Source organism: Cervus elaphus, chromosome X (genome assembly GCF_910594005.1).
Source record: "Cervus elaphus chromosome X, mCerEla1.1, whole genome shotgun sequence".
NCBI classification, from domain to species: domain Eukaryota; kingdom Metazoa; phylum Chordata; class Mammalia; order Artiodactyla; family Cervidae; genus Cervus; species Cervus elaphus.
The window spans coordinates 28,175,263-28,188,489 of NC_057848.1; the positions used below are offsets into that span (position 1 = coordinate 28,175,263).

The following is a 13,227-nucleotide window of genomic DNA, read 5'->3' on the forward strand; positions in this document are numbered from 1 at the left end:
CAGGCAGATTCTTTACATCTGAGCTACCAAAGAACCCAGTCAAAAAGAGGGTAGGAAAGAGGAGGGAAGAACAGGGAACAGAAGAGAGACCATTAGAAAACAAATACATCCCTTCCTCAAGGACTGGCTGATACGCTTCTTCCTTCACCCGAGATTCCCTTAGGGAGAAATGGAAGAACACCAAATGATGATCTGTCTCCAGTCATGATTTTCCATTCTCCAACTGTTTATACTGAGAATATGCTTTCTTGAAATGTTTATTTTTCACGGTTAATTCAGTCTGTGCAAATATAGAAGCTTTGTTTTGTACCACACATGCTCATTAGATCACTGGCCTCTCAAGCATGCAAATAGAAAAAAAATACACAAGGATGGTGTTCATGAATTTGTAACAATGCTCTATTTTGATGGTATAGTTTTTAAGATTCAAATGGCTGTCTGGGGCCTCTGGAAGGACAACAAGGTGAGCATAGAAGGGCATTGGTGTGGAGGAACAAAGACTCCAAGTGAAAGGATGGGGGCTGAGGAGTGGGTGTGTGTCAGGTAAGGACAAGGAAGGAGTCTTGGGGATTCAGTGGGAAAGAGGATGAAGAGCTTGGATGGGGTCATCTCACTATGAAAGTGCTTGTGGACCTGGGTTTATGGGGGGAGGGTGGAGTGGGGGAGTGGGGAGGGCTTTCTTTTCTTCCTCCCTTTATTGCTTGGGGTCAGTTTTTCAGTCACTGTGGTTTCTGGGTCACCATGGCCATAGTCTCCTAGTGGCCTATCTCAGGCTCATGGCCTCCTTCACTTAAACTCTCCCTGGAGCAATGAACACCCACACCTTTAGGCATTGATTGGTCATCAAGGCACCCTTCCAGCCAATGGTAGCCCTGCGTAGGTGCTTAAATGTCACCAAGTGTTAGTTGCTCAGTTGTGTCCGACTCTTTGCGACCCCATGGACTCTAGTCTACCAGGCTTCTCTGTCCATGGGATTTTCCAGGCAAGAATACTGGAGTGGGTAGCCATTCCCTTCTCCAAGGGATCTTCTCAACCCAGGAATCGAACCCTCATTTCCTACATTACAGCAAGATTCTTTACTGTCTGAGTCACCAGAGAAGCCCATACATCACCAAGCAATATTATTTACAGTCTGAGGTGGGGGGCAGTGCTGGGTTTGCCACAATGCTGTGGTTCCAGAACACTGACATTTTGTTAGCACCTCTAAGGGGTACACCAAGCTTTGAGGCTTACTAGTACATTCATTGGGAAACAAGTGAGTATATAACTGCCCAGAGGTCATCTCAGCCTTGGTTAATGAGGTCAGAAGTCCTTGTGCCAGGCAGCACCAGGATGGCTGTGTTCCATCCCCAGAGTGCAAAGCACCTGAGTGTTGGTACATCTCACAGCCATGGCTTCTGGCCTGGGGTGACAGCCTGCAGGCTGCTTGTGTTGCAGAGGCAGAGAAAACCCCTTCACACTGATAGGGGTGGATATAAGATTTGGGCAGTGACCTTGAAAGCCCTTCCAGGAAAAGGGGAGGCTCAGGACAGTTACAGTCCTGGGTCAGTGAACTTGGCAGATCATCAAGGGCATGGTGAGAGGCTCTGAGTGGGCATGGGACTGAGGCGTGATGCCTCAGTGTGCCTGAGGCACCGAGAGCCCTCCATGACCTGCAAGAATCTGAGGGTGGACATGGAATTGGTGAGGTGTGGAAGGTCATGAAGAGTTGCAGGGAGGGGCTTAACTCCAGGTCAGACTGGGTCCCACTCTACTAGACCCATGCTCCCAAAGTGGGGCAGAGGGGCAGGGGAGTGGGATGTAGATTGAAGGCAGGCAAGGGTTCGACTGGCAGGAGGTGTTTGACTGGATTGCACAGAATCTCAGGTCAACCTTGGGGCCCCAGATAGTAACTTCCTATTTTGAGCACATGGGCCCTGGCTTCCCCAAGGATGGGATGTGATGAACTGGCCTCGAAGGTTCCAGTCTGTGTCATATTCGAACATGGATATAGAGACCTGAAATGCTGTCCATGCCTTCTCCATGCACCTTTGCCAACCAAATATTAGGGACAGAGCCTAATGTTCAGTCATCTGACTTGAGACCAGAGGAGAGGAGGTCTCCTTAATCCACTAGGTTAAGGTGGGTGGCAGGTTGGGCTTTCCCATCAGGTACACACACCCCTGATGGAGAACCAGCTTAGGGCAGACTTAGAGCTGCCTTAGCAAAGGTTTAGGTTGGAAAGGCTGAGTATACCCAATCAGCTAAAAATCCAGTTCTACACACCAAATGTTTAAGTCAAAAAGAAGAAATGTCTAAGGATGGGACAGGGGTTGGCACTAATTACAATAGCCAGGATGTGGAAGCAATGTAAATATCCATCAACAGATAAATGGATAAAGAAGATGTACACACACACACACACACACACACACACAAATACTACTCACCCATGAAAAATAATGAAGCAATACCATTTGCAGAAACATGGTTGGACCTAGGGATTATCATACTAAGTGGAGTATGTCAGAAATGGGAAGCCAAATATTCTATCACTTATATGTGGAATCTAAAAAGATGATACAAATGAAATTATTTGCAAAGTAGAAACAGACTCAAAGAATAAACTTTTTGTTACCAAAGGGGAAAAGCAGGGGAAAGGATAAATTAGGGATTTGGGATTAAGAGATACACACTACTATGTATAAAATAGTAGTACTGTCATGCTGGAGAAGACTCTTGAGAGTCCCTTGGACAGGAAGGAGACCAAGTCAGTCAATTCTAAAGAAATCAGCCCTGAATATCCATTGGGAGGACTGATGCTAAAGCTGAAGCTGTAATATTTTGGTCACCTGATGTGAAGAGCCAACTTACTGGAAAAGACACTGATGCTAGAAAAGACTGAAGACAGAAGAAGAGGGTGCTAGAGGATGAGATGTTTGGGTGTCATCACCAACTCAATGGATATGAGTTTGAACAAACTCTGGGAGAGAGTGAAAGACAGGGAAGCCTGGTGTGCTGCAGTCCATAGGGTCGCAAAGTCAGACACGACTGAGTGAAAGAACAAATATGCATAAAATACATAAATAAGGTCCTACTGTATAGAACATGGAACTATACTCAATATCTGTGATAACCTATAATGGAAAAGAATTTGGAAGTGGTATATATATAGTGAATCACCTTGCTGTACACCAGAAACAGATACAACATTTTGTTAATCAACTATGTGAAAGTGAGTGAAAGTCATTCAGTCATGTCTGACTCTTTGCGATCCCTTGAACTATAACAGTATACAGTTCATGGAATTCTCCAGGCCAGGATACTGGATTGGGTAGCCTTTCCTTCTCCAGAGGGTCTTCCTGACCCACGAATCGAACTGGGGTCTCCTGCATTGCAGGTGAATTCTTTACCAACTGAGCTATGAGGGAAACTCTAACTATACTTCAATTAAGAAGAAAAGAAAAAAAAAGTACAGTTGGAAGAGTGGGCCAGCAGATTGCACAACAAGCAAGCAGTACAATACTGTCAAACCCTAGTGTCATTTCAGACATAAAGTTGTCCCCTTTCCTAAAGCTTCCTCCAATTGTCATTTGGGAACACTAGTTGGGCAATATAACAGGCCAAGACCATGCTCCCCATATCATCTTATCTTCACTGCCTGCACTATTCCTTCAAAGGCAGTAAGTAGGGGTCCCACACTGGTAAACTCCTCATGGCAGTAGAAGCTGTCACAGCTCAGGCCATTGAGGAGTTGGTCTGGGCAAACTTACACCATGTCTTCCTTCTCTGCACAATGCATTAGCAGCAGTCACTTTGCTCATCCTGGGGGACACTGGGTGCCACAGAGGGCAAATCAACCTTCTGCTGGGGGCCAGGAGAATCTGGGCCCAACGCCCTCACCTCTGTGTGTGTTCAGTCGCTAAGTCATGTCCGACTGTTTGTGACCCTTTGGACTGCAGCACGCCAGGCTTCCCTGTCCTTCACCATCTGCCAGAGTTAGCTCAAATTCACGTTCGTTGAGTTGGTGATGCTATCTAACCATCTCATCCTTTATCTGGGCAATAACTCTCAGAACATAAAGACCTAATGTCATCTCTCTAATGTCATCTCATCTAATGGAGTCAGGAACAAGAATTGGAAACCTCCACAGAATCCAGGAGAAGTTAGCCTGTAGAAGATGGTGCCCATGTCTAGTTCAGCAAGGACAGGCACCAGATGCCAGAATTGCTCATCCTGGAAAGAGCCATGCTGGTCATCACCTGACTCACCTGTGTGCCCCTCTTGTCTACTTGCTGCCTGACCCTGTGTATGGGAGGCACACAAAGTTTTGTCCAGTCACAGGCTAACCAAATAACTGAATTGATGAATTCTTCTTGGGGAGAGAAACAATGGCTTGCCTTTAAAACTGCAAGTGAGGGCATCAATCAACTGTACGCAGGACACAGGCCAGATGTCTTAGAGTCACCTCTGAGTTGCACCCAGTCTAGTATCCCAGCCCCTTTCCCATGACCTTGCTCCAGCTATACACCTGGGCTCAGTTCCCTCCATAGGTCTGACCCTTCTGGGGGCCCTTCCCCCATACCCCAGCCAAGGAGACTCTCTTCACTATAAGACCCAATCCAGATGACCCTCTCATCTAAAAAGCACTCCATGGTCCCTTGATGTGAGTTAGTGGTTGGTTACCCACTCTTCATGCTCCCCAACTTCTGCCTCATTTCAGACTTTGCGCTTTACAAGTCTGTCTGGAAGATGCGCTCCAGCCTCTCCACCCACCATCCCTGAGTGATGCAGGGGTGAATGGACACCTGACGGCCTGCATGGTGGAGGAGCCTCTTGCATAACAGGTGTCCCTGGACTTGAATGCACTTTGCCTTGTAAGGTCTGGCACTCAGACCTGCCCTCTCTTATCAGGCTGTGCTTTCACCGGGGCTAGAAGATGGCCAGGTGGCCAGCACACTGGAAGCAGTTATCTTCCCCAACCCAGCAGTTACCTGATTCAAAAGACACCAAGAGCCCCTCCCACCAGGCTGCATGCAGGCCAGAGCGTGGTGCCACCCAGGCAAAGGCACTTGGCATCCTCTGCCACACAGCCACAACTCGGGCACCAATTCCTGGTGTCAGTTCTCCCACTTGGTCAATAGCAATCACGACGCCTCAGGCACTATGAGGGCCTGACCACTGGGGTCCACTGTGGACATCTCCAATGCCTGTCTGTGCTCTGCACCTTCCAACAGGCCGGCAGTAACTGTCAGGCCAACATCGCAGGTGAAGGGATGCCCTGCCCACCTCTGCCTGCTTCCTGCCCCCTTGATGGGGAGTCCCCAGCCAGCCTCCAGCACCAACTCCCCCCTCCCCCCAACCCACGAGAACAATCTCACAAAGGACCCATCCCAAGAAGTCTGGCCCTGGAGTGGTCCGAGGAGAGGTGGCGAGATGGGGCTTTGGAACAAGGTTGACATCCCCTGCCCCACTGGTTATGAGGACCCATCCTGTGCACTCAGCCCTGGGCTCAAGATCACAGCCCAGCTGCTAGAACTTCTGCTGGGCTGGCATGGGGAGAGGAATTTCCTGGCAGTTGAGAAGATCCAGGCGTGTGGAACATGAGAGGAATAGATGGGAGTGACTTCTTTGCTTTGCTCTGCAGGGGGATGGCCAGCTTAGGGTTTAGAACAGTGAGAACCAAGAAGGGGGGCAGGGTCTCCCTGGTAGCTGACAAAGCTTCAGGCAGTGGACAAACATTGGCTCAGGATTTGACAGGAGTGGCTGAACCTTAAAAGACACTGAATGTTCCACCACAGCAGGCCTTACCCGCTGGCATTGAAGGTCCTCTTGGGAAACCCTGCATCCCTAACACAAGTGCCAGGGAGACCAACAGGCAAGCCCCTGAAGACCGGGACATCCCAGACATCTGTGAATTTCTGAGCCTGCGGCAGCAGCCCTCCCATCCCATCCCATAAAGTGCTGGTGTCCTCTCCACCCCCAAGGGAGCAAACGGGACCAGAGTCCTCCCTCACAGGTGCCCTCTGTCCCAGGATGCAGGGGAGCTAGCTGCCCTGATCTGAGGCAGGACCCCCAGCACTACCAGCAGGAGAACCAAGCTACCATGGAAAGAGTTGGTCACCTAATGTCCGGTTGCCAAGCAGAGCAAAGTCACCACACAACACAAGCCAGACTTGCCAGGCCTGGTGATGGAGGAGATGGATGACACCCTCTCCCCGTCCCTGCTGCCCAGGAACTGCAGCAGAGGTTGTGGGTTGCACTGAGCAGCCAGGAGCCAGGGACCATACCAGGGTTTCTGCCACCCAGGAGTCTGGACTCACAGAGCAGGGCAGGTGGTCAGTAAAATGCGGCTTCCCAGAGGCTCGATAGGTGGGCAAATGACCAAGGTACTGTCCAAAACGACACTGAGGCCAAGAGCAGCCACCACAGTAAACAGGTCAAGATCCCTTGCTCAGGTTTGGCCTCTAAGCCAGTTCTCAGGTCTGAAACTGAGGAACAGGGATGGGGCAGGTCCGTGGGAGGACTCTGATGCTCCACAGCAAAAAGACACATGAACGTCCCCAGCCCCTTCCAACATGACCTCGGGCTCTGTGTCAGTGACCACACGCAGGGCAATGGGACCATCAGAGGGTTTGAGGTTGCCAGAGAGGGTCAGCTTGACACCGACGTGAGAGATCTGGTTAACTTTGACTCTGTGGCTGCTTCGGGAGGACCCCCCGGGCTGGGGTTTCTGAGCACAGGGCTTCACAGGGCAATGGACACAGGGTCAGTCCTGAGGATTTGTCAGTTGGTCTTGAGCTGGGAGAGCCTGGATTGCAGGATCCCCCAGAGCCAGGTGCAAGGCTTAATGAGATGTCTGTCGAGGAGTCCTTCAGAACCTGATGTGAGGAAAAGATGGTAAGGCTGAATGGAAACCCTGCGTGAACTCCAGTGAGTAAAAGAGAAACACACAGAAAAAGAGGGGGATACTCGCCCCACTCATGAACTGGAGAACCTTCCCACCTCTGGTGGCACCTCATGGGTGGCCTCTGCTCCTGAAACACACAGAAAAAGAGTGGGGTACTTGCCCCACTCACGAACTGGAGAACCTTCCCACCTCTGGTGGTGCCTCATGGGCGGCCTCTGCTCCTGACTCCTCACACCTTCTCTGTGCTTGGCCAAGTCACCATGGTGGGCACGCAAGTACAGGGTAGCCGGACGGGGCTCCTGCCCAGCGCATGAGAGTCCACTCACTGAAGTCCTCTCACCATGAGTATGGGATGGCAATGCACACTCCGGGCCGCCCTCCCTGCCCTTGTTCTTGCAAACTAAACAGCTGGATCTGTTCTGTGGGCTGCAGCCTGGTGTCCAGAAGCCCCCTCAAGAGGCGCGGGGCCTGGCACCTGGGTAGTGGCCAACCTGCCCAGATGAAAGACTGTGAAGAACATGTAGACCCCATAGCTTGGGAATGATGGACACATGCAACCGGCATCTCCCGAGCCCGGGTCAGATGTGATATAAAGGCCTATGATATGAATGTAAGTGGGCAGCGCCAGAGGCTCACAGAAGCTCCCAAGGTCCCCCTGGGTGGTACCCATCCCCTGGGCAGGCAGCATTTGAGTACTGGCAGCAGAGTGGCCACCCGTGTCCACAGGTCCCATGTGTGTCATGTCCTCTCAAAGAACTGTAGTGGAACTGAGATGAAATCAGAAACGTGTCTGGTTCTTAGGCTGGCCCCTGCATCTACACCATATGGAGAGGGGTGCAGCAAAGAGGAGCTGCCCTTGGGACAGATGGGAAGGCTGGCCAACCTTCTGGACCTACATGTCTGCCCCTGGGCTTGTCCAGCGTGTGGGAGTCCAAGGCCCAGAACTAAAGCTAGCCAGGGTCTGAGGGACTGACACGGATGTGAAGGAGCCCTCTCTCATGGGCAGAGTGCTGGACGCCAGGGCAGTGTCTCCTTGGGGGCTGTTCACCACACGTGCCAAGCCTGGGGATGGATGGCAGCCCCCAGATGGAGGGGCTGAGGGACATGCACTGACCTGTGGGGCACTTACGGCTCCGAGAGACCAGGCAAATACTGAGTCCATCACTAGCTTGCAAACAGAAGAGAACGAATCTGAAACACAAACAACAAGGGCAGGATGAGCACCCAGACTCCAAAAGAGGTACCCACAGCTCAGCACAAAAAGGACACACAGCTCAGTGGAGAGATGGGCAACAGACATTTCAGACAGGAAACCACATTGGCCAAGGAGGACACGAGGGAACCCGAGAATCTGAGTTGAGCCCATTCCAGGACAGTGTTGCCTGCAAATACACAGAAGGAGCAAAGTGGAACCCTCACCAAACCTCAAAGACCCAGGTGGGATGGCAGCACTCCCTGTGGCTCAGTCTGCACATCTGGGCATGTGAGGAGAGCTGGGGTCAGCAGCAGGGAAAGGATGGGTGCAGAGAAATGCCATGGAGCAGGTCCTCACAGCTGCCCCCTTCAGCAGCCACATGTCATAGGTCTCCAGTTTACTGGGCAAGGTCTTGTTCGAAACCAGGATTCGGGAGGAACATCAGCAGCACATCCACCATTCACAGGACCCTACCTCATGATCTGAAACCAATACCAGGAGGTTCTGGTATTGTTTCTGGGGTGTCTGGAGGCAGCTGGTAACCACTCTTGGGGTGAGGAGTGGGGCGCCAGCATGAGGGAGTTGGGCATGGTGATGGCTCAGGTCCTTGCAGTGCTGATGCCTCAAATCCAGGAGGCAGCCTCTGCCCCTCAACTCACGGCCGAAAGGCTTCTGCAAGGAAAGAGCAGGCTGCACACTGAAAGAGAAGGCATTGCTCTGATTCAGCATTCCCACAGCAGCAGCTGTGTGGGTACCCAGCTAACGTGAACCAGTGAGACACTGACCTTGCCTTCCTGGGACTAGGTGACCCTTGGGCGTCCAGAATCGTGCATAGCAGCCACAGCCTGGGAGGAAGAGGGGGGCAAAGGCAGCAGCAGGAAGACGCAGGGTGCCCCAGAACTCCCAGATGAAAGCACCTGACACTCTGGAAGATGGAGAAAGGGATGTTACAGTCGTGCCTGGCAGGAGGACAATAGGTTGTTAGGACAAGAGGAGCCAGCGGTCCAGGGGTGAGAACTGCACGAGCTGAAGTGTGGGGTCCTGGATGTGCTCTACACAGAGCGCAGGGCCAGCACAGCCATCTTTAGTGCTGGGTGATGAGGAAGGAGACCTGGGACCACTGAAAGCCACCCCAGGGCAACACGGACAGTTTGGGGCTTAAACAGGAGAGGGCTCGTCTGCACTTTCTATCCGGAGTTGACGAGGACGATGTGCATGTGGTGTGACACAGAACCGATGGTGTGCAATACCAGTTGGAGGAGGAGACACAAAGGGGTTCCAGTCCAGTGGGGAGCCTAGGCTGACAGCACCTGACCCAGGCCATGAAGTCTGAGCTCAGCTAGTAGCAGTGGGGACAGGAAGAGGAGCATTTACTCTGATCAGGCACTTGAGAGGCAGGGACACAGCAGGGAGGGTGATGGTCAGGAGCAGAGTCAGGTGGCTGCCCTGGGTGGGATGAGCCCCCAGACAAGAGGAAGAGGACAGGAAACAGTTTTGAAGGCAAAGCTGGCTTTCTCTGTGACATCTCAAGTACCAGGGGCAGCATGAAACACAGTGAGGATTTTCCTTCTCATCTGCAAAAGAAAAAAAAAAAGACTGTTGCTCAGCACTGGGCTAGCAGCCCCAGGGTGGCTACACGAGGAGCCAACCTGGGCTTTCAGCCCAGAGATGTGGAACTGGGCCCAAAGGCCCTGCCTCTCCTCGCTTCCCTGGCCCCTGGGGTCCATTCTGAAGCTAGGGTGCATTTGCTGAGGACATTTGACTCTCACCAATTCTCACGGACTGGTCGCCTATTGCAAGGATTCAAAAGAGACCAGTCAAGCCTCTGCCATGGAGTTGCACAGGCCCAGCCTCCGTGGGTTCCCTGGGCCCACAGCTCCATCCCTGTCAGCTCCGCCCCACTCCTGAGGTGGCCCGGCCCACCCCACCTCACCCCGCCCCGCCCCACCCCAGCCCCGCCCCCTTCTCCAGAAGCTCTTCCTCACCCAGGTCTTTCCCAGGTTTCAGCCCCTTACACCTCGCCCTGCTCCTCCCACCTATGCACAACTCTTCCACCCGGCTGCTCAATCCTGGTTCTCCTCCAGGTCCTGCTCCAGGCCACCGGTCTCGAGGCCCCTCCCGGGTTGGCCTTCCAGACACCTCCATTCGTGGCGGCTCCCATTTCATTTCCTAGCAGACAGGGCTGGCACATGCGTGTTTACGTAAATGCGTGCCTGTGTAACTGTGTGCATACGTGGGTACCGGAAGCCATACACACCGGAAATGAGGGTCTTCAGGGTTTGTGGGCGTGGTGCGGCTAAAGTCAGCCGCCTAAACCTGTCAGTGGTCTCGGGTCCGGTGGCAGACCAATGTCCTGCCTGGTGGCCGTATCCCAGCCATCCCAAAGGGCCGGCAACTTGCTCTGTTTGCAGGAAGGCAGGACCTGCTTCCTCCGCGAACAGTACCACCGGGTGGGGTTTCAAGGCTCTGCGACCAGGAGCACCTGCCAGGCGGCCAAGCCACACTTTCTGGTTCCCTCCGTGGCTACAGCCCCTGCCCGCCATCCTTCCATGTGTGCATCCCAGCGATGCCCTGGGATACATGCGAAGACACCCACAGACCTGCCATCCAGCTTCCTGCTCCATCCCCAGACTGTGACCTCACAGGAGCCCCACCTGACCCCATGAGCCACCCAGGCATGGGCCTGACCCTGAAGGGCTCAGCTGCTTGTCCACAGTTCCCCTCCTTGTGGGGCCCAACCACGAGTCCATGGAGGATGGCCGACTGACTGTGGCGGCCCTGATCCTTCCAGAGTGGCAGTATGAAGGGAGGAGTCATCTTTTCTTGTTCCTTGCAGGGTCTCCTGGGCTGTAGATCACCATTACTCCTGGGGGATGGGTTTCTTTGCAGTGGGCCGAGGCATTGTGGGGTCCCTGTGGGAAGAGTCTGTCCCATCTCTCCGCCCTCACTTCCAGAGCATTGCTGGCCATGGTGGGTGTGTCTGGACTTGGAGAGCTCTGCCTTCCTCTTCACCCCAGTTCTCTTGTGTGCCTATCTGTTTCTAACTGTGTCCTTTGTATGGGGACAGCTGTCCTGTTAGAGTAAGGTCCATCCTAATGAGCTCACTTGACCTCCATCAGCTCTGTGAAGACCTTTCCTTTGTCTGTAAAGTCACACCAAGGTACCTGGGATTGGGACTCCAGCACCTGACTCTGAGGGGACATGATGGGACTCCTCACACCCTACAAAGGCTCTGAGGTAGGAACACACTGGAGTGTTCTAAGGATGGAAGGACGGCCTTTATAGCTACTGGGGGTGAATCCAGAGGTGAGGAGAGCAGGCCACCAGGGTAGGAGCCAGATCACGTGGGGCCTTGTGAGCCTGTGAGAATTGTGACCCTTCTGTGGTCGGGGAAGGAAAGGCCCAGGAGGCTCTAGGCTGGGTTCCTCTGGGCTTTGTCCCTGTCCTCACTGCCTTGTGGAAATGGAGGCTCCCTGCTAGGTGCTGAGACCCTGCTGAGGTTCAGGCCCATGGCTGTGCTTCTCTGCCTCCCCACCATACAATAAGCAGAGATCCCACTCCAGATACAAGGATAAAGGTGAGTATGGATTGCTTGTTGTCAGGTCCCCAGCAGTCATGGGCTATCTCTCTATCCCTGGATGCCTCCTCAGCCATCAAAAGAGGTGACAGTAATCTAGTGGGTTATTTGAGGTTTGAATTCTGTGATCCCTCCCATCCCAGGCCCTGGCAAGGACACGGAGCATGCCCATTCCAGTAGATCCTGCTCTCCTTCATTCTTTCTCTAGGCTCTGGGCAGGGGCCAGGGCATCTGCTGACAGTGGAGGAAGTGGTGCAGGAAGGGCTGGGAGGAAGGTGGCTCCCAAAGGCATGGGGAAGACATATGGCAGGGCCATCTGTGGTCCAGGGTGGCCCCAGGGCCGAGGGCAGATTGGTTAGCATGGATCTGTGCTCAGCAGCCCTAGGCTGAGATGGGGGATCTGCAGAGCATGGGTAGGGATGGGGCCGGGGAGCTGAGGGGTGGGGTTTGGGGCCCAGGGTGGGAGAATCCAAGCCCAGGACTGTGCCTGTCTGTGCTAGGAGAAGAGCAAAGCCCGGCCACTGGGCTTTGAAGCCTGGGGACCCACCCTCCCTCCTCAGTGCTCCCACAGTTTTGAGTCCCTCTGTCTTGGATCTCACCTCATGCCTCTCTCCTGCTGTTTAGGCCTCCTTCCAGAACTCCCCACAGACTGCATGTGATGGACAGGTCCTCTGGATCACCACCCCCCTGTCACTAGACCACGTGGAGACAGATAGAAGAAGCCAGCCCTCTGTGACCCTCCCCTCTGTGTCAGCAGGCTTGGAGGATGCTTGGACACGTGGAGCTGATGTCCGGCCCAGGGCCGTGAGCTTGGAGGCTGCTGTGTCAGGCTCCTGACATTTGTGGCTCTGTGTTTCCACAGCCACATGAGGCCCTGAGAAATGAAGTTCAGCTGTCTGTCCTTCTGACAGCCTTATGTGGGTTTCATCTTAAACAGTGTCAAGACCCTGTAGACACAATGGCCCCCTGTGCTATGCGGACCCAGCACTGTACCCTGGCCGTCCACATCGAGCACTGGGACTGGGAGGATGTGGCCCGGAGGGAGCTGCTGGAGCAGAGCCTGGGGATGAGCCCCACCCATATCCAGGCCTTGATGCTGGACAGGGACAAGTTCAGCCACGAAGTGATTGCTGGCAAGTGACGCCCTGGCAAGTGACGCCTGATGCTGCCCGCATGGCCCCCAGAGCTGCCCTGGATCTCAGCCGGGGATGTGCTCGTTTGTTTTCTGTTGAATCAGTTGGTGAGGGGCGGGGTGATGCTGAGGTTTCCTCAGAGGGGCAATGAGGGTCTCTGGGCTGGAAAATGGCAGTCCGAGGTCCCTGACCACCACTGTGGGCCTCAGTCCCTGTTTGTGCTCTAAGAGGCAGAGGTGTGTCCAGGTCTGTATGTGGTACTTGTCTCTGTGTGTGTGTCCCCACATGTATGTGTGTCTGGCAGTGATCATGAGAGGCAGCACAACACCCAGCCTGGGTTCCCCACCCCCACTGCCTGCAACAAGGCCTGAGCAAGTCTCCTGACTCCCCAGGGGTGAGGCCCCACAGCAACACCTGTATCCTGGTAATTCGC

The 13,227-nt window shown here is 53.6% G+C and overlaps 1 protein-coding gene across 1 annotated transcript in view; it reads left to right on the plus strand.

Annotated features, from left to right (window-relative positions):
* The window catches only part of LOC122689427 (synaptonemal complex protein 3-like), a 37,901-nt gene extending 25,432 nt beyond the window's left edge, over positions 1 to 12,469 (plus strand). Inside the window, exon 5 of the mRNA XM_043895836.1 lies at positions 12,419 to 12,469. Within this exon, the coding sequence (XP_043751771.1) occupies positions 12,419 to 12,469 (51 nt within the window). The remainder of the gene's footprint in view (positions 1 to 12,418) is intronic.
* The last annotated feature ends 758 nt before the right edge of the window (positions 12,470 to 13,227 follow it).